This window comes from Culex pipiens, chromosome 3 (assembly GCF_016801865.2).
Source record: "Culex pipiens pallens isolate TS chromosome 3, TS_CPP_V2, whole genome shotgun sequence".
NCBI lineage: Eukaryota > Metazoa > Arthropoda > Insecta > Diptera > Culicidae > Culex > Culex pipiens.
The window spans coordinates 17,124,371-17,150,592 of NC_068939.1; the positions used below are offsets into that span (position 1 = coordinate 17,124,371).

Consider the following 26,222-nt stretch of genomic DNA (forward strand, 5'->3'; position numbering starts at 1 on the left):
TTCCTTCTTGACAGAAAAGCTCCTACTTGACAGCTCGTTCCAAGGGGACCATAGTTGATCCATCGAAAAAATGTTGTCTTGTCAAAAAAAATGTTTGGTTTAAAATGAAAAAAAGTGATCACAAATGGTTTTTAATCGTGTTTTTTATCGTTGTACATAAAAAATTACATAGGGCTTTAGTACCCAATTGAAGAATTTAAGAATTTATGAATTTAAGAATTTAAGAATTTAAGAATTTACGAATTTAAGAATTTAAGATCAGAATTGGGTACTAAAGCCCTATGTAAATTTTTATATACAACGGTAAAAAACACGATTAAAAACCATTTCTGATCACTGTTTTTCATTTTAATGCAATTTTTTTTTGACAAGACAACATTTTTTCGATGGATCAATTTCGGTCCCCTTGGAACGAGCTGTCAAGTAGGAGCTTTTCTGTCAAGAAGGACCACGAAGTTAATTTTTCAAAATTGATTTAAAAATCCATTTTAAATTCTTTGTGGTCGTACTCAGAAAGATAAGCTTTATCGCTGTAATCAATAATATCAGCAATCTAAGCTTCATTTTAGGACCCAACTGCTCGGATTGCTTGTTTTCAAATCCGTATTGACTTATTTAAAATGTTTTGCTTGAATTTTGCTTTTTACTCAATACAAATGACTTGTCTCTTGCATGTCTGGCAGTAGATCGACAATGCGTTGTCCAAAATTAATCAAACACAGCCCCAATCTAACCTAAAAAACAAAACTGCATCACCCCAGATTACCAAAAGTCATTTTTCATGCGTGAACTTGCAGCACGGGAGGGAAAATATCTCCAAACTCGAAGAATTGAAATCGAAAAATCAATCATCACTCCTAATGTAAACATTTACTGACGTGAGCAGGATAAAATCTTTGTTTACAAACTCAAATTGACCCAATTACATCGTTTTGCTTGAAAAAACCATCCGTCAGACGATTTGCTCCCGGTAGATCCCGGAGCTAACCTGAGTTTTGTTTAGATTCGGATGAACATGGATGAACTCGAACCTAAATTAGCTCTCGCACAAGTACCGCGGTGGGCTTGACGCGGGTGCCAAATTAGCTTTGCAACGCAATTAGGTCCCTGCGGTGGAGATGCCCTTATGTCATCAAAGCTGTTCGCGGAGGGAGGGATGGGGGGTTGGCGGAAGGAGGATAAGAACGTTAGATAAAAAAGTAATCGTGGATACATGGGCAACATAATGAGCAACTTGGAAATCAACAGCAGAAAATTGGCTCATAAAGTGAGCTTTGATTAAACCGACTTTCTTTCAAGCTTCAGTGAAGCTTTTTCTGTCTGTATTTTATGAATTTAAGGAAAAATTATGACACTAATCTTATCATCAATGTTTCGTCAAATAGATGAAGGTTTTGTTTCCGTTTAAAAAAAATGTTTTGATATCTGGCAACAATTAAAAACAAATTTTTAGCCAAATGTGTAAAAAGAAGTTTTATAGTAATCACGAAAAATTTTAGACATAAAAAATGACTTACTTAAAAAAAAACATTAATATCACAAAAAACATCAAAAAATTACAAAATTCTAAATTTGTGAAGCCTTTTAATGTGGAAATAATAAGCAGACAAAATGTGAGCAAACAAAACAGTCGATTTACTCTTTGAACAATTTATTACCCATATAAAATAAGCTTTATTGTCCTTTATTTTCAATATCGCATGATTTTCAATCAAAATTTATGTACGGAAAACTTTATTTCGAATTGTCCAAATTTGCATACCCTGGTTTACGAAACAACTGTCTGTTAAAACTCATGAAATATATTATAATGTTATACATAATACAGTATGTAAAAAAAGTATTTACACCCCTTGGGCACTATGCACATTTTGTGATGAAACATGTAAAAAATTTAAAGTTTGACAGGAACCTAGTAGGGGAAATTCTCGTATCTTTGGCAGGTTAAGCACTCGCTCCTAACTCCATCCAATTCGCTGATTTTCACTATTTAAACTACTAATTTTGCAAAACTTTTCATAGAAACTTGCTCGCTCACTTCTTATTGAGCTATTTATCACTCGATTTCAGTTGAAAACGCTTTTAATTAGCTTTAATAGAATGTCGAAGTTCTGACCTGCCAACATTAGAGGCACGCTGGAATTAGATGCTGTTCCCCTACTACGTTTTGTTCAGAAACTCATGCCAAACATTTTGCTACAAAAAGCTCATGAAAAGATGATTTCTATAAAAAGTTATATAACAAATACTATTACGAAAATAAAAAAGGTGCAAAAAAAGTTTGTACACCTTTCGAAAAATTAACATAAATAATGTTATTTGTTGACAAATCACCATAAATCCAGTCTCCCAACTCCAAATAGGCATCCTTGACTGATTAAAAAAATAATTTGGATTGAATATAAAGTTTACTAACTACTTAGTATAAAAGTTTATATAACTCTGGAAATTCTATATAAAACTTATCTAAACTTAATTTTGCAAACTTTTAATTCAACTAAATGTCAATATATTACCATAGAATTGCTAAATAAACATTTTGGAGTGGGTATAACACCGTTTTGGGGGTATTTGTATCGATAGAATAGATTTTTCGTTGGAATTTCGTACCAACCCGGAATTACGTCGTAGGAAAATCCGCCGGCATCCGAACCGGTCCACGATTCACAAGTCAACCTATGTGGAATCGGAAAGGGCATAAAATTTCCGATCTTTTGATACCCATACATCTAGGTTTTCTTTAAAACCTACGTTTTTAAATACCTGGGCAAAAAGTAAGTTTGATCCACGAGAACAAAAATTACGAAATTCCATACATTTTTGGCAGGTTGCTCAAACGAAACCATAACAACGTTTTTGCTTAGGTATTTAAAAACGTGGGTTTTATAGAAAACCTGGATGTATGGGTATCAAAAGATCGGAAATTTTATGCCCTTTCTGATGCCACATAGGTTGACTTGTGAATTGAGGACCGGTTCAGATGCCGGCGGATTTTCCGACGACGTAATTCCGGGTTGGTACGAAATTCCAACGAAAAATCTATTCTATCGATACAAATACCCCCAAAACGGTGTTATACCCACTCCAAAATGTTTATTTAGCAATTCTATGGTAATATATTGACATTTATTTGAATTAAAAGTTTGCAAAATTAAGTTTAGATAAGTTTTATATAGAATTTCCAGAGTTATATAAACTTTTATACTAAGTAGTTAGTAAACTTTATATTCAATCCAAATTATTTTTTTAATCAGTCAAGGATGCCTATTTGGAGTTGGGAGACTGGATTTATGGTGATTTGTCAACAAATAACATTATTTATGTTAATTTTTCGAAAGGTGTACAAACTTTTTTTGCACCTTTTTTATTTTCGTAATAGTATTTGTTATATAACTTTTTATAGAAATCATCTTTTCATGAGCTTTTTGTAGCAAAATGTTTGGCATGAGTTTCTGAACAAAACGTAGTACTAGGTTCCTGTCAAACTTTAAATTTTTTACATGTTTCATCACAAAATGTGCATAGTTCCCAAGGGGTGTAAATACTTTTTTTACATACTGTACATTATACAGTGGACTCTCTCGTTGTAGATATTGAAGGGACCGTCGAGAGCGGTAGTTATCAAATTATAGAATGAAAAATCAAAGCAATCTATTTGAAGGAATTGAAAAATGTATTGACAGCTGGAGCAATATTGATATCGAGAAGATCGACAGACAGAGAGTCTACTTTAATATAATAATTCTATTATAATAATTTTACCGTTCCACATAAAAATTTACATAGGACTTTAAATTAAAATAAATTAGGACTCTATAGCCTCATAATCCCGAATCTCAAAACGCAAAATCTTGAAATCGACGTGATTGTGCCATCTTGTCGTTTTGACGTTCCGAGAAAAACTCGTTTTTATGTTTGACCTTGAATAAACAAACATCGGAGCATGCATGTAAAACAATAACAAACACGTTTTATTTGGCTGCCCGTTCTGTGAATTATTGTCCCGATTTTTGGTTGAACTTGGTTGCCGGAGTCCCGAGTTATAATTAAAAATGTTTAGGGTAGTCGGGCATGTACGTGTGTCAAACGCGTTTTGACCAGGAATCCCTTTGGTCAGTTGTCGCACATACATCAATTTTCAGGGTATGGCAAGATAGTAACTTCTTTCAGGCTAGTATGGAGATCGGAAGGAAAGGGGTCAAGAAACAGCTTTACGAACAGCAGAACAAAGGAGAGGGAGCGTTTTCTTGGGGCTTTTCTTCACCCTCTCTGGCTTGCTTTCGCTGCCCCTGCTGCCCATTTGAATTTTTTCTTGACCGTTTCCTTCCGATGTGCATACACCTTTTCATATGAAGAGTGACAACAATGCACGGAGTTTTTTTGTTTTTATTGATTATCTAAGGATTGAAATCGCATTCTAGGGATCTGGGGAGAGGTCAAAAGGTGAGGCATTGAAAGCTGCACAAAACTCAATTTGGCCTGAAAAGCACGTGCGAAAAGATAGCACGAGCACCACGAATATTCCGAAAATTGTGTTTTTTACTCAGAACATAGGAAAAAGCCATAATAAGTCATTTAATTTTCAGGTAAAAAAATCCAAAATTCAGAAATTTTTAAATACAAAATATGCAAAAATAAATGAATTGAAAATATGTAAAAAGTGGCACAAACTTCAAGATTTTTTTTCTTAATGTCATTAAAGCATTAAAAATTTACAAATTCAAGAATACAAATATCCAAAAATTCAATAAATATAAAATTTCAGCAAATTCGCAATTCGCAATTTTCAGTGTATGAAAGGGCCTTGACCGTTCTTATGCACCAGGTTCCCGACGGACACATACTGCCCTTACACCTACATCTCACCCTTGCATTGAGTCAGTACGAGCAACACGCTAGAACACGCTTTGAGTGTTCGTGACAGGCATTCACACCTTTGTTCCGGTTACGCATTTTAACTCGGCGAATTGAAAATATGTAAAAAGTGGCAAAAACTTCAAGAATTTTTTTTGATGTCATTCAAGAATTGGATATTCACAAATTCAAGAATACAAATATCCAAACATTCAAAAATATAAAATTTTAGCAAAATTAAGGCTTATTTTTGAACTTTAAAAAAATCTAAATTTAAAAGAATTGCAGAAATCAGAATTTAGAAAACTCGAAAATTAAATTATGAATTTAAAAAAAATAAAAAAATCAAAATTCAAAAAAACAAATTCGCAATTGCAAAAATCAGAATTCAATAATTTAAAAAAATTCAAGATTCTAAATATTAAAAAAATATAACTAAAATTTAGAAATCTAAGGATTTGACAAATTTAATTACAGTTCGTACTCGATTTTCCGAAGACCAATTAAAAATTTCACTCCGTATCGAATCACGATTTTTTTTTCGCTGAGTAAATATGAAATAAAAAATGAAGACATTTAAAAATAAAAAAAAAACTTTTTTTTAAATTGTTTTAAATTTTGTTATAATTAAAGATTTTAAGAATTTTGATATTTTTATGCAGTTTAGAATTTTCAATGTTAGTAATTTTCAAATGTCTAAAATTTTAAACGTCTGATTTTTGTTTTTTTTTTATTGTAGAATTCCCGAATTTAAAAATTTTCAAATTTTTAAATCATTGAATTTTAACAATTTTAGAATTTTTAAATTTCAGATTGAATATTTTTGGATTTGTGAATTTTTAAATTAATATTTTTAGAAATTTTGAATTAGAGTTCTTTAATTTTGAATTTTTGAACAATTCAATCCGCGTTCCTTCCGAGCTTTGTTTAAGCTTTATGCTAATAATTTGGATGGAGTTTCTCAATGTTAATCAATGTTTGTAAAATAACTTATTTTGATGTTAAAGTTCTCATTTTAATTTTCGTCAATTTGGACAAATTGCTTTAAAAAAACATAGCTAAAAACTACTCATCCTCTTCCTCCTCCTCGTCCTCGTCATCGCCAAACGAGAGCTTACTTTTGGCTTCCTTTTCCTTTTTCTTCTTCGCCTTCCGGTCCAGCATCTGGACGTCGTCCAAGCTTGCGCCGGCCTTGCCCTTTTTCGACTTGAACACAATCTTCTGGTTCAGGTCGGCCGGTTTCTCCTCCTCTTCTACAAATTTTAAATGAAAATTGTGCTACACACTTTTAAAAGAGATTTTGTAAGTTTCTTACCTTTCTGCGCCACGGCCGCTTGTTCCGCCGTCAGATCACCGTCCTTGACGACCACGATTTGCGGTTTCTCGTCCTCGCGATCTTCCCGTTCGTCGTCGTCGGAATCCTCCAGATTTTGTACCCTTTGGCGCTGAGAAATTAAGTTTAGTTAGTGTTACTTTTTTTACAGGAATAATCCAACCTTACCTTTGCATCCACCGTCGGTCCTTCCCGGTAGCCGATTTGGGCCTTCATCGCTTTCAGAAAGTCCGGCTCGTCCGGCTTGATGAAGGCCACGTTCCGCTTGCCTCTGCCACCCCCGCGACCGGACATTGTTTGGCGTGAGAAATTATACTAAAAGTTGTCGTTACAGTTTCGCGCCGCAAATCGACGCCCGAAATTTAATTTACTATCGCGCCTCGAATGACAATCAGCTGGCGAGTTGTTTGTCAACAACTTTTCATTGATGAGGCGCGATGTCACGCACACATCCGCAACGTTGGCGTGGGTTTGCGGTTAGGGATGTCACAGAAATTTGAGGGTTTTTTTCTGTATCGTTTGCAAAAAGTCTGTAGGAAGTGGTTAGTATGTTAACATTGAGCAAAACGATGAAAGAAGTTAAAAACATTTTGTTCGTTACAAAAAAATGAAAATGTGGCTTTCAATGTTTCAATAAGTTGATATTAAACATTTCGATGAAAAATTGTTTTTTTATGAAATGTTTAAACTTTTTTTAAAGACTGACATCAGATTCTGTAATGCAAGTCTGTATCTTAATCGTAGGAGGTAGTAGAACAAAATGTCACAATCATGGCAAATCTACTACCTCCTCGAACTGTTCCAAACGTCAACCGGTCTGCGGTCGCTAAACGTCGCCATTTTTAGAAGCGGTTCCAGTCAGGATTTGTGGTGATCTGAAAATCTCAATTTACCGCTATAAATCGAGTTCTAACTTAAGTAAACCGCTTCTCAGTGAAAGTGCAATCGCTAATTTACTATTTAAAGTGAAAAGTTTTGTGAAAAACACTCAAGTTTGAGTAGAAATCTCCCGAGTCGAATTATCGATTTTTCACCGGAATCCGGCTTGCGTGACGCGATGGCCACCAAAGACGTGAAATCCTTTTTCCACGAGTGGTGCCAGAAGAACGGCAGCGACCCGAACTTCAACGTTCGTCCCACGGGTAAGATTGCCTCACGGACTAAATCGCTTTAGTACGAAATATCAAACCCCTCTTCCGCAGGTCCCAAGAACCGGCAGCGCTTCCTGTGCGAGGTCCGCGTTCCCAATGTGGCGTACGTGGGCGCCGGCAACTCCACCAACAAGAAGGACGCCGAGCGGAACGCCGCCCGGGACTTTGTCAACTATCTGGTCCGGGCCGGGCAGATTTCCCAGTCGGATGTTCCGTCGGACGATCCGGCCAGCGGCAGCAGTGGCGCCGGTCAATCGTTTGGCGGCAACCAGTCGTACGGAAATGCCTCCGGTGGCAACGATGGGCCGCCCTCGCTGATGGTCATGAATCCGGCCAACGTGTTCAAGGGCGGAATGGGACCGTCGGATTTGGGCCAGGCCTACCGGCCGTATCAGCCGTCGCGCGAGGATCTCGCCGAACAGGCGGCCAACATGGAGGCGGCCGAATCGCTGGACGTGAACGCCGCCATCCACGGCAACTGGACCATCGAAAACGCCAAGGCCCGGCTCAACCAGTGGCTGCAGCAGAACAAGCTCAACCCGGAGTACAAGTACACCTGCGTCGGACCGGACCACAACAGGTGAGCGCGGACGAGAATTTTCATAAACTATCGTTTCATTTCTCTTTATTTCTGTCGTCTTTGAAATCTGGAGAAATGATGAAGACTTCATCGGTTCAGTTCAAAATTTTACCCGTTCTTGCCCTCAAAAGAACGGCCAAAATTTTCCCCTTTCAAATTTCCTTCAAAAACTCCCGAGGGCAGCCCTCGAATCTCAGCGGAGAGAAGTGACCAGCTCAAATGTTTGGCCGCAGTTTATTACAAAAAGGCAAGAAACGCGCCAACATCGTGGGGAGTATTCTTGGCCGGATTTTAGGATGCTCCCGAACCGATGTTGCGAACCGAAAAGGGACCAAGCACAGACAAGAGCGTTTTGCGGCAAACATTTGAAATGGTTTCTTCTTTCCTTCCGGCGGCGGCGCACAAAAAAAAGGTTCAACGTGACGATTCGAGAGCTACGCTCGGGAGGTGCGACGTGAAGACGGTGACGGTCGTGGTTGAGAGATTTTGCAAAATCGAAAAAGTATGGTAAGTAGAAAAAGGCATCAGAAGGAATACAAAAAAAAACTGCTGTTCAAAAGGCAAATACCGAAAAAATTGGGGTTTTGAATCTGTTTGGTAATATGGAGTGTTTCTTGAAATAAACAAAAACAAAGTACACCAACCAATTGAGCAGCTTTTTGAGAACATTTTTGTGTCATTTGATTTTTATCAAAAGTTATTCCAACTTCTGTTACAAGCATTTTACAAAAATATTTCCCAAGTGTATTCTAGTCAGACGAGAATGCACTGGAGCAAACGCAATTTCTATTATCGGCAGAGCTCCTTTTTTTTTTTCTTTCTGCGCTCTTTTGTGTCTGTCTAGTGCTGCCATTTGTGACCAAATTTTAAGCAAAAACACACCCGGTGTTACACACGAAAAGTGCCATTAATAGAAAAAGTTACTTGGCATCACTGGCTCAAGGAGCTATTACACTACGGCAATCAAACAAACAAACTCGCACTTTTTGACAGTTTGCCTACTTTATTTGTTTGCCTGGATTTGTTTGTACAAACGTCAGTCTGCATACATTTTGCCTTGTTTGCGAGTTTGGCAAACTGTCAAACACGAATTGGAATTTTCCCATCTGAATGCGACTGCAAATTACAAACGTTTGTATTGGATATAAAAATATTGAACATCTCCGTCGAATTTCAAAATGCAGAATCTTGAAATAAAAAGGACAGTTTTTGGTTTTTGGTCGAAATGGAGTCAAAAAAAGAAGTTGTCTTTATAGCTGTCGGCCCACGTGTCGGTCACTATTGCTAGTACCAATCAGCAACCTCTAGATTGTGAGTTCAGTGCGCTGTCCGACTGACCCACACCGGCGGGAAATGAAGTAAACCAGAAAAAAAAAACTTGACAATAATTATAATCTTACAAATATCAATTTTCTGACCGAAAAATTCAAAAAATCGGAAACATTGAAATTCAACAATACAAATAATTCAAAAATAAAAATTCGAAAATGTTGAAAATCAAACATACAAAATTTCTGAAATATCAAATAACAAATAATTTAAAAAAATAGAAATTTCCACAATTTTCAATATTTAAAATTTGGAAATTCAAAATAAAAAAGCAGAGTTGAATAATAATTTTAATTTTAAAGTATTATAAATTCAAAACCTCAAAAATTTTAAAATTCGAAACTTGAAAAAGTTTAGAAATTTCAAGTCGAAATTCCAAAAGATTTAAAAATTTGAAATTTTGAAATTCGAAAATACAAATTTATAAAAACCAGAAAATTAAAAAAAACTATTCTAGAATTTAAGAATTTAGGAATTTAAGAATTTAAGAATTTAAGAATTTAAGAATTTAAGAATTTAAGAATTTAAGAATTTAAGAATTTAAGAATTTAAGAATTTAAGAATTTAAGAATTTAAGAATTTAAGAATTTAAGAATTTAAGAATTTAAGAATTTAAGAATTTAAGAATTTAAGAATTTAAGAATTTAAGAATTTAAGAATTTAAGAATTTAAGAATTTAAGAATTTAAGAATTTAAGAATTTAAGAATTTAAGAATTTAAGAATTTAAGAATTTAAGAATTTAAGAATTTAAGAATTTAAGAATTTAAGAATTTAAGAATTTAAAAATTTAAGAATTTAAGAATTTAAGAATTTAAGAATTTAAGAATTTAAGAATTTAAGAATTTAAGAATTTTAGAATTTTAGAATTTTAGAATTTTAGAATTTTAGAATTTTAGAATTTTAGAATTTTAGAATTTTAGAATTTTAGAATTTTAGAATTTTAGAATTTTAGAATTTTAGAATTTTAAAATTTTAGAATTTTAGAATTCTAGAATTTTAGAATTTTAGAATTTTAGAATTTTAGAATTTTAGAATTCTAGAATTTTAGAATTTTAGAATTTCAGAATTTTTAATTTTAGAATTTTTGAATTTACTAATTTAGGAATTTTAGAATTTAAGAATTTAAGTTATTTTAGAATTTAAGAAATTTTAAAATTTTAGAATTTTTGAGTATTTAAATTTTTTAGTTTTAGAATTTTAGATTTTCAAAAATTTTGAATTTCAGGATTTTAGGATTTTAGAATTTAGGAGTTTAAGAATTTGAGAATTTGAGGTTTTAAGAATTTAATAATTTTAGAATTTCAAAATTTTAGAATTTAAGAAAAACATTAAAAAATATTTGTACCAGCCTAATTTTATGATTTTTTAAAACGCTCAACCAAACCACAATGATTTTAGAATTTTATATTTTTATAATTTTAGTATTTCAAGTTCAGAGGTTTCTGTAATTTAGTAATTAGAATTTTGTCTTTTGGCCTTTTATAAAAAAACAGTAATTTTAGATTCGAAAACGTTCGCATTGTGTCGAGAAAGAAGAGTCTTCCTCGTTGAAGAAAATTAAAAAAAAACCACTGATCTTTTAAATATTACTGAAACAATTACTCACCAAATTTTCTTCTTTTTCCTCCCCTCTTTCATCTCTTCCCCCTAACTAACACAAATTCGCAGAAGCTTCATGGCCGAGCTGAACATCTACGTGCGGCAGCTGAACCGGCCCGTAGTTGGTCGCGAGTCCGGCTCGAACAAGCAGTCCGCTTCGAAGTCGTGCGCCCTGTCGATCGTCCGCCAGCTGTTCCATCTCGGGGTGATCGAGGCCAACACGGGCGTCGCCGGAAAGGCGGCCAAGGCCCAGGAACAGCTGAAGCCGCTGCCGGTGCGAATTTCGGACAAGCTGGAGCAGCGGATCGTGCAGTGCTTGCAGGAGGTCGAGATCCAGCCGGTGAATGTGCAACGCGCCAAGCAGGAAGTCGGCGGGGAGGGGTTGAGTCTGTTGCATCCGTCGGACGAGGTGCACTTCAAGGCGCAGAGTATCAGCTTGAAGCAGCAGGCGTCGGTTATTCCGTGGTCACCGCCCCAGCCGAACTGGAACCCGTGGATTGCTTGTAACATTGACGAAGGGTACTTGGCTACGGCGTCGCTGGATCAGTTGAGCGATGATCTGATGAAGGGGGCGCGTGAACGGGAACAGCAGGACAAGGACTTGCAGGAGAGCAGGAGGAATCGGGAGCAGTTGCCGATCGCGGCGATTCGCGATCGGATCATGGAAGCGATCAACGATAATCCGGTGGTGTTGATCCGCGGTAACACCGGCTGCGGTAAGACGACCCAGATTGCGCAGTTCATCCTGGAGGATTACATCAACTCTGGCCAGGGTGCGTACTGTAACGTGGCCGTAACGCAGCCGCGTCGGATCAGCGCAATCAGCGTGGCGGAACGTATTGCGAACGAGCGCTGTGAGAACCTTGGGGAGGCGGTCGGTTATTCGGTGCGGTTCGAGTCGGTTCTGCCGCGGCCGTACGGATCGATCATGTTCTGTACGATTGGAGTGTTGCTGCGCAAGCTGGAAGCAGGCCTGCGAGGTGTTTCGCACGTGATCGTTGATGAAATTCACGAACGTGACGTCAACAGTGACTTTATTCTGGTGGTGCTTCGTGACATGTTGCACACTTATCCGGATCTGCGGGTCATCCTTATGTCCGCCACGATCGACACGACGCTGTTTTCGGAGTATTTCGGAAATTGTCCCTGCATCGAAGTGCAGGGAAGAGCGCATCCAGTGGAGCAGTTCTTCCTGGAAGATTGCATCGAAATGACCGGATTTGTTCCCTCGATGGACACCAAGAAGCGCAAACGAGGTGGCGGCAACAAGGATGACGACGATGAAGGTGAGGGAGAGGCAACGCTCAAGCTGACCGGTGAAGCGGACACTTCCAACCTGAACACGGTCATCGACGAACGACGCTACTCGATCCAAACCAAAAACTCAATGGCCCGTATGTCCGAGTCCGAGTGTTCCTTCGAGCTGGTGGAAGCAATCTTAAACTTCATCGACCAGCAGAACGTCCCGGGAGCCGTGTTGGTCTTCCTCCCAGGTTGGAATCTGATCTTCGCCCTCATGAAGTTCCTCCAGAGCAAGCCCCAGTTCAGTGGCAGCAAATGCACCATACTCCCACTTCACTCGCAACTCCCCCGAGAAGACCAACGGAAAGTGTTCCAGCACTTTGGCAACAGCCGCAAGGTCATTCTGGCGACCAACATCGCTGAAACTTCGATCACGATCGACGACATCGTGTACGTGATCGACATCTGCAAGGCCCGCATGAAGCTGTTCACCTCCCACAACAACATGACCAGCTACGCGACCGTATGGGCCGCACGCACAAACCTGGAACAGCGAAAGGGTCGCGCAGGTCGTGTCCGGCCGGGCAAGTGTTTCACGCTCTGCTCCCGCGCCCGCTTCGAAAAGCTGGACGAACACATGACGCCGGAAATGTTCCGCACTCCGCTGCACGAGCTGGCCCTCAGCATCAAGCTGCTCCGCCTCGGTTCCATCGGCCAGTTCCTCTCCAAGGCGCTCGAACCGCCCCCGCTGGACGCCGTCATCGAGGCCGAAGTGCTGCTCAAGGAGATGAAGTGTCTGGACGCGGCCGAGGAGCTGACTCCGTTTGGGCGCATTCTGGCCCGGCTTCCGATCGAACCGCGCCTCGGCAAGATGATGATCCTGAGCACGCTGTTTGGGCTGTGCGACCCGATGGCGACGATGGCCGCCTATTCGGGCACGTTTTCGGAGATTTTCGCCCTGGACATGGGCCAGCGCCGGTTGATGACGCGCCAGAAGGCGCTCAGCGGCAAGCGCAACTCGGACTTTGTGGCACTGCTGACGGCGTTCCGGGTAAGAATTTCAAAAGAGTCATTATTTTGATTTTTTTTTATTTGTGGTTTGGATGAAACTTCTTTCATGCATTTCCTATGTCAGAAAAAGCTATTTTGCAGCATAAGTGTTTCAAAATCAGATAATTTCGGAGCATGTTTGGAGTCGTATTTAAGGTTGGAGATCCACATTTTGAGAAAAATAAAAATTTCTAGATTCGATTATCCGGAGTGAAATTGTGGTTAGGACTTATCAAGTACGAACTTTATTTAAATTTTTGAATCCCTTGGTCTTTTAGTTTTAGATTTTGAGGTTTAATTATTTTATCTTTGAATTCGTTTTTTTTAATTTTTAAATATTTAAACTTTGAAACTATTGATTCTTAAATTTAAAAATTTCCGAATTTGTATTTTTAGTTCTAGAATTTTCTAAATTCTCCAATCGTAAAATTTTTAAAATTTGATTTTTTTTTTTGCGTTTATGATTTTTTACATTTTAAACTTCTTGAATTTTAGAATTTCAGAATATTTTTTTCTAAATTTCTGACTTTAGAATTTAAAATTTTCGAATGTTGAAACTTATCTAAATTCAAAAGTCCTCAACTTTGGACAATCAAAATACAGTGAAACCTCTTTTTACGCGGTGCGTAACGATTTTCTAATTTGTCGATTTCTCTGGAACGACGCAACATTTTTGCAATGTTTTAAAAGCAATTTGTATGTTTTTTTTTAGATCTACAAAACGCTTTTTGAAATTTGCAAAAATATTGTATGGTTTAAGAGAAATCTACGAAACAAAAAGCGTAACGCCACCGCGTAAAAAGAGGTTTCTCTGTATTCGAATCCCTTGGTTTAGAATTTATAAATTTTTAATTTCGTTTTTTATTTTTGAATTTCGAATTTTGAATTATTTTTTTCTGGCGTTGAATTTAGATTTTGGATTTTTTATTAAAGAGTTTCGGGGCCGGCATTTACAAAGCGGATTCAGTGACAGTTTATTAATCAACTTAATGTTAACAATACCTTAAAAAAAATTACGATCGTAATTTGACTGTTGAGAAATGTCGATCGTGGATCGAGAAATTACGATCGTGATTTGTAATACCATGTATATTGATTTTTTTTTATTTAAACGGATTTTTTTTAAAAAAAAGTCTAAGTTCAATTTTTTTAATGTGACAAAATAACAAAATTAAAATAAAAACAATTTAAAAATTTAAAAAACTTTAAAAAAAAATTAAAAAAAATTAAAAATTTTAAAAATTTAAAAAAATTAATAAATTTTAAAAATTTCACAAATTTAAAAAAAATGATTCAAAAAATAAAAAAAAAATTAAAAACATTAAAAAATTGAAAAAAAATCAAAAATTTAAAAAATATAAAAAAATAAAAATTTAATAATTTTTAAATTTTTTGAAATATTTTAAATTTTTAAATTTTTTGAAATTTTTAAAATCTTCGGAATTTTTGAAATTTTTGAAATTTTGGAAAATTTTGAAATTTTTAAAATTTTTGAAATTTTTTAAATTTTTGAAATTTTTGGAATTTTTAAAATTTTAAATTTTTGAAAATTTTTAAATTTTTTGAAATTTTTGAAAATTATAATTTTTTGAATTTTTTGACATTTTTGAAATTTTTAAAATTTTAAAATTTTTTGAAGTTTTTAAAAATATTAAAATTTTTAAAAAATTTAAAATTAAAAAAAAAATTGAAATTTTTTAAAATTTTGAAATTTTTAAAATTTTTAAAAACTTAAAAAAAATTAAAAAATTAAAAAATTTGAAAAATTTAAAAAAAAATATAAATTTTAAAAATTTCACAAATTTAAAAAAAAATGATTTAAAAAAAAATAAAAACATTAAAAAATAAAAAATTTCAAAAATTTAAAAAAAATAAAAAAATAAAAAATTTGAAAAAAAATAAAAAAATTAATAATTTTAAATTTTTTTAAAATTTTTAAAATTTTTGAAATGTATGAAATTTTTAAAATTTTTGAAAATTTTTAAAATTTTGAAATATTTGAAATTTTTATAAATTTTTAAAATTTTTGAAATTTTTAAATTTTTTTGAAAATTTTTAAATTCTTAAAATCTTTGAAATTTTTGAAATTTTTTGAATTTTTCGACATTTTTAAAATGTTTAAAATTTTTAAAAATTTTAAAATTTCTAAATTTTTTTGAATTTTTTAAAAAAATTGAAAATTTTGATAATTTTGAAAATTTTTAAATTTTGATAATTTTGAATTTTTTTAAATTTTTTAAATTCTTAAATTTTTTGAAATTCTTGAAATTTTTGTAATATTTGAAGACGAGCTTCGACCAAAAGATTTTCTCGATCGTCGGTCGTAATTTGTCGATGGTAGATCGAGAAATTACGATCGAATGATCTCAATCTACTATCGACAAATTACAACTTACCATCGACAAATTACGATCGTAATGTTACGATCGAGAAATCTCGATCGTGAGTCGAGAAATTACGATCGAATGCAATAATCAACACGATAAACTTCAAAAAATATTTGCAACGGCCTAAATAGGTACCTTTTACTTCATATAACTTGAAAACCGTGCAATCAATCAAAAAGTTGTAAAGTATTTTTTGATTTCAAAATGTATGTGCATCTAAATATAATTTTATAAATTTAGTTTGAAAATATTTTCGCTTTTTCCAAAAATCACAATTTATCAAAAAGGTATGGCTCCGCTACCTGATTTTTTAAAATGTTTTTTGTTCTCTAAAACATCAAAAATTTCGAAAATTGCAAAAATACGTATTTTTTTCTTATCTTTTTTTGTGAAAAGTTCTAATTATAACTTACAACTAAAATACAAATGGTTATCTAAATTTGACCTAAAAATTCGTTAAACTGCATTTTTTATAAAAAAAAAATAATAATAATAATAATAAAAAATGTATCATAAAATTGTAAAAAATTTCAAATTTCCAAAACATTATTTCAATTCAAAATTAAGAAAAATCTTATTCGGGAATTGTATAATTATTATAAATTTCAACAGCTCCAGTTTATTATTTTTTTATAATTTTCAAAAAAGTTACAGTTGCCAAAATATCAAAAGTTTATTGTTTAAAAAAAAAAAAATAAAGTTTTTAGTAACTCCAAAAAAATGGATTGTTCTAAATTTTGAATATTCTCTAAAATTCTGATTCCAAAAGTGTTAAATTTAAAAAAAATAAAAAGCTCTAAATTTAAAAAAAATGATCACTTGCTTGCTTTTTAAAAAGATTCTATGTACATAAGAAACCCTTGCTGTATTGGTTGTATTGAAAAAGTGAAATGAGGTATTCTCTAGAATTTCTTAATTATTAAGAATTTCTAGAGAATAACTGAATTCACTTTTTTTTTTGGGAAGGGGGTTTTGAAATTTTCCTTTTCTTCTCCTTAGATGTGGAGTTCAAAAAGCCGTTACGGCGAGGACGCCGAGAAGCAATTCTGCGAGGAAAAGGGCCTGCAGCAGCCCACGTTACGCGTCATCTCCGAGGCGAAGCGCCAGCTGCTGGAACTGTTATCCCAGGCCGGCTTCCCCGAGGAGTCCATGGTCGAGATGAGCTTCAACCAGGACGACGACGACTCCCGGCTGGACATTGCGCTGGGATTGCTGTGCGTTGGCCTGTACCCGAACATTTGCGTCCACAAGGAGAAGCGCAAGGTGCTGACGACCGAGTCGAAGGCGGCCCTCATCCACAAAACGTCGGTCAACTGCTCCAACCTGCAGGTCACCTTCCCCTATCCGACGTTCGTGTTTGGCGAGAAGATCCGCACGCGGGCCGTCTCCTGCAAGGCCATGTCCATGGTGGCACCGATCCACATTCTGCTGTTTGGCTGCAAGAAGGTCGAGTGGGTCGACAACATGGTCCGCATCGACAACTGGCTCAACTACGAGATGGACCCGAATCAGGCGGCGCTCATTGTGACGCTGCGACCGGTTATTCAGGATCTGTTGATTCGCATCACCGAACATCCCGAGGACGTCAACCAGCTGGAGGACAAGTACCAGAATTTGATCGATGTCGTGAGGGATTTGTGTACGTTTAGCGCGGGCGATTTCGAAATCACGCGGGAGACCGGGCTTTCGCCGTTGGATCAGGCGCGAGCAAGTTATAATAGCAAGTTCCCGCGGTCGGATAACGGAGGAGGCGGCGGTGGAAATCGGTTCGGTGGACGGGGAGGTGGATTTGGGGGTGGAAATCGTGGTGGATTCGGCGGAGGACGAGGCGGGTACGGAGGTGGTTATGGAAACAATGGCGGTGGAGGATTTGGAAATAATGGAGGTGGTTTCGGCGGTGGCGGCTTTAACCGCGGAGGATTTAGAGGAGGACGCGGCGGACAGCGCTGGTAAATTCGTAACATTATTTAAGGCAGTACTAAAATAGTGGATTACACTCTCAAGTGTATCGAAAGCATTCAATTTTACATAACAGCGTTTGACGATAATTCTGAATAATTATACGTGGACAAATATTTCACTGTTTTCTTAGTGGATCCGAAAATTCCTTATCTAATTTACGGTCTTTCGGAACAGCAAATCCAACCAAAAATACGCGTCTACAATCATAATTATTTCTTTAATCCATCCTGCAACGAGTGCACCCTGCCCCGCGTGCTCACTTCTTCTCCTCCGGCTTGGTCGCGATCTCCTCGGTGGCCGGATTGACGTTGCGGAAGTTCGGGAACTGTTCCCACGGCGCCGACAGGTCAAACTTGCGGAACTCCTGCGCCAACTCGAGCGGCTCGCACACGACGCGTTTCTTCTCGTCGTCGTACCGCAGCTCGACGTACCCGGTCAGCGGGAAGTCACGGCGCTGCGGGTGTCCCTCAAACCCGTAATCGGTCAGGATGCGACGCAGGTCCGGGTGGTTCGCGAAGAACACACCGTACATGTCCCAGATTTCGCGCTCGTACCAGTTTGCGGCCTTGAACACCTCGTTGCACGAATCGATCGGGGTCAGCTCGTCCGTGTAGGTCTTGACGCGGATTCGCGAGTTGTACCGCAGCGACAGAATGTTGTAGATGACCTCGAACCGGTACTGACGGCTCGGAACGTCCATCCCGGCAATGTCAACCAGATTTGCAAACTGCGCCTGGTGGTGATCCTTCAGGAACTGCAACACCGGCACGACGCCCTCGGGGGCAATCAGCACCTCCAGCTCATCGCCCGAAGTGAGCTGCACCTTCTGGACGTACTTGGGCATACACTCGGCGACGTACTTTCCAAAGTCGGACAAATCGGCACGAGCGGCAGCATCCGGCTTGCGGACAGTTGCTAAAATCAACCTTAAATGTTATTCCAACTCAACCAACAAAAACCAACTTGAGTACTCACGTCTGGATTCCGCAGCCACCTCCGACTTGCAGCGGATCAGCGCCGGGACCGTGGCGGAACGAGCCAACCCTTCAAGAAGGAAGAAAATAAACCCATTTTAAGAATTTTCACCCCCATAACAAACCCAAAAGTGTACCATTTCCGGCGAGGACGCCACTGCGGGCCACCGTGGCCAGCGAGCGCAGGATCGAGGCCATCCCGAGGAGAACCGAATATTTGCGACACAAAAAGAAAAACTGCTCCGCAGATTCTCCGCCGCGGATCAACACTTTTATGTAATTCGTCTACCGTTCGTGCACGAACTTTCAATGCTGACAGTTGTGTTGAAATGTCAAATTTGACGTTCTGGTACTTTGTGGAGTACTAGAATAAAATCATTGTTTTTTTATTCACACGAGATTTTAATGATTTTTTTACAAATCTGTTTCAAAATCAAATTAGAAATTCAAAAATATATATCTTGACTTTTTTTTGATAAGGTCCTATAAACAAATGTAAACAGTGAGTGTATCCCTTTCACACCTTATGTCAAAGTCCATCGGAGTAAGCGGGATACACTCAATGTTTACATTTGTTTATAGGACCTTATCAAAAAAAACTCAAGATATAATCAACTATAAAAAAAATTCTAAACAGATTTTTCATAAAATCAAAAATTAAAATAAAGATCCAGAGTATTTTTTAAAGGACCAATAAACTATTCTAGAGTTTTTTTTTGAAAAGGACCTATAAACTATTGTCTTTCATATGTGTATAGGACCTATTCAAAAAAAAAAACTCTAGTATTGTCTTTCACTAGGTCACTAGGTTCACTAGGTCTTTCATATGTTTATAGGACCTAATCTAAAAAAAACTTCGCACAAAGCCGTCGTTTCTGGTTGCACCGGAAGCAAAGCAAGAACGCCCCAGCAGCTGGACACCGAGTTGCGGCTGAGGACAAAACGCAAAGGCCAGAAGAGCCAACCAAGACCCCTACACAATCCCCCTTCCCTTCCCACGCCTTGTCTTTAACATCAATTCCTTCCCTACTAACCCCGAGTAGGCCGCGGGTAATCGGCTCCCCTCCCACTAACATTTACACACAAGATCCTCTGTAATTATTAAGTCAAATGTAATTACAAAAGCCGACTCGGTCCTAACCAGGTCCCAGTACCAAAAAGGACCTAATAAAAATAATTTTATGAAAAAAAAAAAATCTAAAAAAACTATAGAGATATTCTAAAAATTTGAAATTGAAAAATTTCAAAATTTCGACGACTTCAAATTTAAAATATGAAAAAAAAAAGTTAAAAAAAAAGTAAATCTTTCCCTGTTCCTGAGGGGAACACCCTTGAAGAGTATCGGGGCCGGCATTTACAAAGCGGATTCAGTGACAGTTTATTAATCAACTTAATGTTAACATGTTAAGGTTAATGTTAACATTCCATAGGTTGCCTTCCTAAGGTGTCTTGATAAGGTCCAGTTTGTGACGATACACTACCTTCCCTTTACTAAGCAATCGATTCCAGAAGGGAAAAGATCACCAGTTGTGTTGGTCCGAGCCGGGATTTGAACCCCGATCTACCGCTTACAAGGCGGAAGCGTTACCACTGGGCTACGTGGCTCGGTCAAATATGAAAAAGCCGAAATTAAATTTGATTCAAAAACTATATTTAAAAAAAATAAAATGTTACTTTTCATATTCCTTCAACTTTAAATCTTCAGCTTCAAAATATCAAAATTCCTAAAATAAAAATAAAAATCTAAAACATTTTAATAAATAATGTTCAAACTAGTGTTCAAAACTAGAAAAATCTAAATTCAAAAATTTCGACGATTTCAAATTCAAAATAGGAAAAACCTAAATTGCACGATTTTTTTTTATTCTTTATTATAGAGTTTTTCAGCCGGAGACTGGTTCAACTCTATTGAACGAAATTCAATTAAATTCTAGAACTAAATTTAAAAACGTTACTTAATCCACCCTTAGGTGGTTGGCGCCTTCCTCACATTGCAGGGCACTTATGTGTTTACAACTTATGATAGGGTAGTCGGGGGTCACGAAAACAATATTCGTATTTAACGCGTTCCTTCGACCTCTTTACTGTTTTTTTTTTCTCTTAAAAATTATACGTACAAATTAAAAAAAAATAATCTTAGCTCCGCACACCGTCACAAAAACACGTCTAGTACTTCCTTTCACTCTAGTACACCTCATCTGCTCCAATCAAAACTTCCAACTTGTTTATGTTTACTTTCCAAAAGTTAGTGGGTTCCAACGCAATCTGCAAATTCCGTTCCAAAAATCCGTCGGAACCGTGTCGCCAGGATGAACCGAACCGCAGCCGGCATCGCTGCGAACGTGTCCAGCGTCAGATGGGTCGATTTCACCGAGCACATGTCCAGCACCTTCCAGGAGGTCTACGCCAACTCTCTGTACACGGACGTGACACTGGTGCTGGCCGACGGATCGTGCCTGCAGGCCAGCCGGATGGTGCTGGCGATGGCTTCGGAGTTTTTCGAAGATATCTTTAGCTCGGCTAGCAGTTCGATGGTGGCGTTCCTTGGGGGAGGACTGCAGGAGATTAGGGTGGTTATTCCGGATGTGCGCTACGCGGTCATGAAGCAGGTGCTGAACTTTGTGTACACGGGGCAGGTCCACATGAACGGGCGGGAAATGGCGGACTTTATTGAGGCGTGCCAGCTGTTCCAGCTGAAGGGGTTGAGCTACAAGAATGGGGACATTAACGGGATTAAGATTAGCGGGTCGAACATAATCACACCGGAGCAGTACGAGTACGAGGAGCTGCAGGATGCGTTTGCGGAAGAGGTGCCGGATGATGGCGTTGTGGAGTCTGAGGTGGGTTTGGGGGAACCGGTGGTGCCGGAGGTGGAGAATGTGGCGGAGAAGACTGCGGTTGTGGGAGATGGTTTGAACCAGTATTATGAAGTACAGGTGATGGACATGGAAGAGCTGGAAACGTCCACGAGTGGGCAGGACATCAAGCAGGCCATGGCATCGTTCACGGTGTTGGAACAGAGCGAAGATCTGGCAAATCAAACCCACGAATCCGACTCGAGCATGAACGAAAGTGGCGAAGGATCGGCCAAGAAACGACTTAAAAACTGCGAGTACGGAGACCGATTGGAGGAAGCCATCAACAGCATAGTTCAAGGTGGCGTCAGTTTTCGCACGGCTTCGATTCAGTACGGCATACCGAAAACGGTCCTCTGGCGAAAAGCCGTCAAGGTTCCAAACTACAAAGCCGAACGGCTGGAACTTCCCTCGCCGCGAAAGGAAGCCATCGAGGCGCTGAAATCCGGCGAGAAACTGCTGAACATCAGCAAACGATTCGACATTCCGCTGTCCACGCTGCACCGGGACAAGCTGAAACTGTTCAGCGAGGGTGCCCTGCCGGAGAGCGTGCCTCTCAAGCAGCGGGACAAAACGTCCCGTGATCGGATCCTGGAAGCCGCCCAGCAATGCATAGACGGCGTGCTGTCCCAGTCCGAGGCGTGTAAACTTTACCAACTGCCAAAAACCACAATCTGGAGAAAGATCAAAGCGCTTCGGGCGGCGGAACGGATCAAAACGGAGGGTGGTGCAAGTCTGGAGGGTGACGGTCACGTGGAAGGCAGTTCGTCGACGACGAGAAGAGACGGAACGGTTGAACTGCTGGTAGAAACGCTGGACCAGGATGAAGCCGCGGGGAAGGTGGAGCATTTGGAGGAGCAGGAGTACGTTGTGCTGGTGTGATGTCGAAGTGTTGTTAGAGAGTAAGCTACCTTTGGTTAAGAGAGTATCATCGACATGAGCTTAGAATTAGAAACATATTTTTAATGGTGATAAAATCTATCGCAAGTTTACTTGATTGATGTTAGCTTTTAATGTTACACTTTTGTATAATATCAGTTTTGATGCAAAAATCTCGTACAAATACAAATATTTGAAGAACATTAAGCCTTTTAATGAAAACAATGATTGAATTATTGAAACAATTTATTTTACTTTAATCATTTTACGAAGCTTCTGGCAGGTCACCTCCAGGAACAAGCTGTTAAAGAAACAAATAAAACAAGTTTAAATTCTGGAGCAACATTTGAAAGGGGCGGTACGACATTGCTCTTACGGCCTTTGATTACACGCGTTTAAATGGGACGAAAGGCCGTAAGAGCAATGTCGTACCGCCCCTTTCAAATGTTGCTCCAGAATTATGACACCCCTCTGGTTCGCGTACCGCTGCAACCAAAGCGCAGTGCTCTCACTCACCATGGTGATGTTGTTGCCGTTCAGCAGGATCTGGTCCAGCTTCGTTATCCGGCGGCCCTCGGGGGTGTTTTCGTACTCGGTCACGTCCTCCAGCAGCATGTTGACAAAGTCGTCGAAGCCGAGCAACGTTCCCACGATTTCCTTGTCGTTCTTCATAATGATGTGAATGCGCGACCCGATGCACTTGTCCACCAGTTCTGAGGGATAGAATGGATTAAATTTGGGTTTGAGGAGTTTAAGCTCGTTTTAACTTACCCAGTGGCAGCAGCGTAGATTGGTTTGAGACCGTGGATTGAGCCATTTTTGCCGGAAATCAAGTAGAGAGGAGGAATCAAGTTTTTTGAAGCCGGTTCTCACGTTTGCATTCGTTTTGTTTACAAGACGCGCGCAGCGATGATTGACGTTTTTAATGTGTCGTACTAGAATGCATGAAGTACTAGGGCAAATTGTCACCTAAATTTAAAATGCAGTGTTGCCAGAGGACCATACTTGGCACATTGAAAAATGTAATTTTGTAAATAGGGTCCTAAAGGCCTATATTGTAATTTCGGAAATATATGCATCGAAATATCGCGGCGACTTATCTGACACTACAGTTCATTCAAGCAAAATATTTTCTGTCAAAAAAGTCCACGATGTAAATTTTTCAAAATAGAAAAAAATCTAACTTTAAAATTGAAACATTTGAAAAAATCTATAATTAAAACATTTAAAAACACAAAAGAACAAAAGTTTAAAAAAATAAAACAAAAAAATCTAAAATTCTAAAAAAAATACGGATAAAAATCAAATATACCTAGTCCGAATTACAATCAAAATTTGTTTTTTTTTTCAAATTTAAGAATTTAAGAATTTAAGAATTTAAGAATTTAAGAATTTAAGAATTTAAGAATTTAAGAATTTAAGAATTTAAGAATTTAAGAATTTAAGAATTTAAGAATTTACGAATTTAAGAATTTAAGAATTTAAGAATTTAAGAATTTAAGAATTTAAGAATTTAAGAATTTAAGAATTTAAGAATTTAAGAATTTAAGAATTTAAGAATTTAAGAATTTAAGAATTTAAGAATTTAAGAATTTAAGAATTTAAGAATTTAAGAATTTAAGAATTTACGAATTTAAGAATTTAAGAATTTAAGAATTTAAGAATTTAAGAATTTAAGAATTTAAGAATTTAAGAATTTAAGAATTTAAGAATTCAAGAATTTAAGAATTTAAGAATTTAAGAATTTAAGAATTTAAGAATTTAAGAATTTAAGAATTTAAGAATTTAAGAATTTAAGAATTTAAGAATTTAAGAATTCTAGATTAAATTTTCAAAACAACCTATCCCTCATGGGTTTCCTATGCAGATAGGACCTTTTGAAAATTTAATCTAGAATTTAAGAATTTAAGAATTTAAGAATTTAAGAATTTAAGAATTTAAGAATTTAAGAATTTAAGAATTTAAGAATTTAAGAATTTAAGAATTTAAGAATTTAAGAATTTAAGAATTTAAGAATTTAAGAATTTAAGAATTTAAGAATTTAAGAATTTAAGAATTTAAGAATTTGACTCTTTCGTCAGCGCTCGCAGTGAGCGGTCGTGATTTTTAGCGCGTTTTCTTCGCCGACGGCCATGGCGGCGGCCATGGAGGCGGGAAGTGATTGGACGGTCCAAAAGACAAGGAAGGGAGGCTGTTCTATTGGAACAAAGCTACGAACAAAAGTGTGTGGGAGAAACCGGACGGGTTTGAACCAGAGAAGCAACCGGCGACGGACAAGAAGGATGACTGGGATGACGATCCGGATGTCACACCCCGCGTTCGCAAGTACCTGGCCGGCCAAGGGGATGAATGGATTGTTTACTTCCGGCCGAAGTGTAAACCGTTGAATGCGATGCGGATCTCAGCCGACCTGTGGAAGCATTACCCCGGAGTGACCAACGTGACCAAGCTGAACCAGAACAAACTCCGTGTTGTGGTCAAAAACTGAACAAAGCCAACGGCATCGTTTGTGATCCGCGATTCTGCGTCGAGTACCGGGCATGGATTCCAGCACGTTCGGTGGAAATCGACGGAGTGGTGAGCGAGGAAGGACTGACAGCGAAACAGATTCTGAACGGAGTTGGCCAGTTCAAGCGAAGGAACCTGCCGACAGTCCAGATCATAGAAGTCAGACGGATGGCAACTTCGGAGGGCGAGGGCGCGAACAAACGGTTCATTCCTTCAAGTTCGTACCGTGTTACGTTTGCCGGAACAGCGCTTCCGGATTTCCTGCTAATTGACAAGGTACTCCGACTCCCCGTACGAATGTTTCACCCCAGGGTCATGAGCTGCACGAATTGCCGAAAATTGGGACACACGAAGTCTTTTTGCTTCAACAAAAAGGTCTGCGGCAAGTGTGGCGAGAAGCACCAGGACGAGCAATGTCAAGCAGTGGAAAACAAGTGCCTGCTCTGTGGAGGGGCTCCGCACGAAACTCGTTCCTGTCCCAAGTACAGGGAACGTTCGGACAAGTTGGAGCTGGAACTGAAGAGGCGCTTAAAGCGATCTTTCGCAGAGATCGTCAAATCAGCTGCAGCTACAACCACGAACGAGAATCCATTCGCTGTTCTTTCGGACGAGGAACCGGAACATGAGTCATCCGGCGAAGAGCTGACTTTCCGCTCCGGCGAGGGAGCTCACAATAACAAGGAAAAACCTCGGAAACAACTCGGCAAAACTGGAAAAGTTTCGAAGGATACTACACTCCCAGCGGACAAGGAAGATTTCATCCGAGCATTCCCTCCGGCAGGCTCAAAAAAGAATCATCAGGAGACGGCAAAACTGAAAGTCCTTCCTCCACAGAAGGACGCTTGCAAGACCGCTCGAATAAGGATTCCGTTTTCCAGCATCGTGGAGCTGGTTCTGTCGACGATGAGCGAACCGACAAGAGCGATGGTGGAACCTCTGGTACCTTTCTTGCGAGCAATCGGTAAACACTATGCCGAGAATTCGACCCTCTTGGAGTTCATTAGTTTTGACAGTTAGAATTTAGGAAGCAATCATGTAATGTTGACCCTCGGTCCCAACCTGAGATGTTAATTTCTAAAAGGACCTAATAAAAATAAGTTTATAGAATAAAAAAAAAAGAATTTAACGGTGCACATCAACCAGAGCTTTTGCACCCAGATTTTTGTTACAGACATTTTATTATCTTCAAAACCACGGGTACTATCGACATATTTTTTTATTCATCCCCTAAAGTATTGTGGATTTAGCTCGTAGCTGGATTTTCTGGGATCTTCTCACGGTCATTGGAAACGGTCGTGGATAGACTTAGGGGTTCCCAGTTGGAGTGAAAAAATTCAATTTATAGAAAAATTATGGATTAACATTTTGCTTTTCTATCACTTCTCCGACATCAGGAATAATTGTTTGAACATGCTCGCATTTTTTTTATTCGGTCGGAAAAATATTATTTTTCTTGAATAAACTTTCATTTTTAATCACATGATCACCCCTAATTCTGGCTCGATGCCGCCATCATGC

General features: G+C 38.0%; 5 protein-coding genes across 5 annotated transcripts; 2 read left to right on the top strand and 3 right to left on the bottom strand.

Moving 5' to 3' along the window:
* Positions 1 to 5,898: 5,898 nt before the first annotated feature.
* Positions 5,899 to 6,571, bottom strand: LOC120413488 (uncharacterized protein KIAA1143 homolog). Its single transcript, XM_039574345.2, has 3 exons — positions 6,356 to 6,571; positions 6,170 to 6,299; positions 5,899 to 6,107 (listed from the first exon to the last, which is right to left on the bottom strand). The coding sequence occupies exons 1-3, from the start codon at positions 6,479 to 6,481 to the stop codon at positions 5,920 to 5,922; spliced, it is 444 nt and encodes a 147-aa protein (XP_039430279.1). The 5' UTR covers positions 6,482 to 6,571; the 3' UTR covers positions 5,899 to 5,919.
* Positions 6,572 to 7,034: 463 nt separating this feature from the next.
* Positions 7,035 to 17,601, top strand: LOC120413437 (dosage compensation regulator). Its single transcript, XM_039574250.2, has 4 exons — positions 7,035 to 7,329; positions 7,390 to 7,918; positions 10,917 to 13,140; positions 16,526 to 17,601. The coding sequence occupies exons 1-4, from the start codon at positions 7,245 to 7,247 to the stop codon at positions 17,477 to 17,479; spliced, it is 3,792 nt and encodes a 1,263-aa protein (XP_039430184.1). The 5' UTR covers positions 7,035 to 7,244; the 3' UTR covers positions 17,480 to 17,601.
* A 79-nt stretch (positions 17,602 to 17,680) lies between these two features.
* Positions 17,681 to 18,766, bottom strand: LOC120413438 (NADH dehydrogenase [ubiquinone] iron-sulfur protein 3, mitochondrial). The gene is made up of 3 exons (XM_039574253.2): positions 18,600 to 18,766; positions 18,464 to 18,532; positions 17,681 to 18,403 (listed from the first exon to the last, which is right to left on the bottom strand). Exons 1-3 carry the CDS (start codon positions 18,658 to 18,660, stop codon positions 17,745 to 17,747), a joined length of 789 nt encoding a protein of 262 aa, XP_039430187.1. The 5' UTR covers positions 18,661 to 18,766; the 3' UTR covers positions 17,681 to 17,744.
* A 1,904-nt stretch (positions 18,767 to 20,670) lies between these two features.
* LOC120413496 (uncharacterized) lies at positions 20,671 to 22,386 on the top strand. The gene has a single exon (XM_039574353.2). It carries the CDS (start codon positions 20,772 to 20,774, stop codon positions 22,197 to 22,199), a length of 1,428 nt encoding a protein of 475 aa, XP_039430287.1. The 5' UTR covers positions 20,671 to 20,771; the 3' UTR covers positions 22,200 to 22,386.
* A 43-nt stretch (positions 22,387 to 22,429) lies between these two features.
* On the bottom strand, positions 22,430 to 23,127 carry LOC120413497 (U6 snRNA-associated Sm-like protein LSm5). Its single transcript, XM_039574354.2, has 3 exons — positions 22,968 to 23,127; positions 22,713 to 22,909; positions 22,430 to 22,497 (listed from the first exon to the last, which is right to left on the bottom strand). Exons 1-3 carry the CDS (start codon positions 23,011 to 23,013, stop codon positions 22,462 to 22,464), a joined length of 279 nt encoding a protein of 92 aa, XP_039430288.1. The 5' UTR covers positions 23,014 to 23,127; the 3' UTR covers positions 22,430 to 22,461.
* Positions 23,128 to 26,222: the final 3,095 nt, after the last annotated feature.

Excerpts from the sequence above, each read along its gene's own strand:
- LOC120413488 (XM_039574345.2), bottom strand. The coding sequence starts at position 6,481 with ATGTCCGGTCGCGGGGGTGGCAGAGGCAAGCGGAACGTGGCCTTCATC. Across the intron at positions 6,300-6,355 it reads GACCGACGGTGGATGCAAAG|CGCCAAAGGGTACAAAATCT; the intron begins GTAAGGTTGGAT and ends TTAATTTCTCAG. Across the intron at positions 6,108-6,169 it reads AGCGGCCGTGGCGCAGAAAG|AAGAGGAGGAGAAACCGGCC; the intron begins GTAAGAAACTTA and ends TAAAATTTGTAG.
- LOC120413437 (XM_039574250.2), top strand. The coding sequence starts at position 7,245 with ATGGCCACCAAAGACGTGAAATCCTTTTTCCACGAGTGGTGCCAGAAG. Across the intron at positions 7,919-10,916 it reads GTCGGACCGGACCACAACAG|AAGCTTCATGGCCGAGCTGA; the intron begins GTGAGCGCGGAC and ends ACAAATTCGCAG. Across the intron at positions 13,141-16,525 it reads CACTGCTGACGGCGTTCCGG|ATGTGGAGTTCAAAAAGCCG; the intron begins GTAAGAATTTCA and ends TCTTCTCCTTAG.
- LOC120413438 (XM_039574253.2), bottom strand. The coding sequence starts at position 18,660 with ATGGCCTCGATCCTGCGCTCGCTGGCCACGGTGGCCCGCAGTGGCGTC. Across the intron at positions 18,533-18,599 it reads TGGCGTCCTCGCCGGAAATG|GGTTGGCTCGTTCCGCCACG; the intron begins GTACACTTTTGG and ends TCCTTCTTGAAG. Across the intron at positions 18,404-18,463 it reads GGTGGCTGCGGAATCCAGAC|CAACTGTCCGCAAGCCGGAT; the intron begins GTGAGTACTCAA and ends GGTTGATTTTAG.
- LOC120413496 (XM_039574353.2), top strand. The coding sequence starts at position 20,772 with ATGAACCGAACCGCAGCCGGCATCGCTGCGAACGTGTCCAGCGTCAGA.
- LOC120413497 (XM_039574354.2), bottom strand. The coding sequence starts at position 23,013 with ATGGCTCAATCCACGGTCTCAAACCAATCTACGCTGCTGCCACTGG. Across the intron at positions 22,910-22,967 it reads ATCTACGCTGCTGCCACTGG|AACTGGTGGACAAGTGCATC; the intron begins GTAAGTTAAAAC and ends TCTATCCCTCAG. Across the intron at positions 22,498-22,712 it reads ACGGCAACAACATCACCATG|CTTGTTCCTGGAGGTGACCT; the intron begins GTGAGTGAGAGC and ends TTTCTTTAACAG.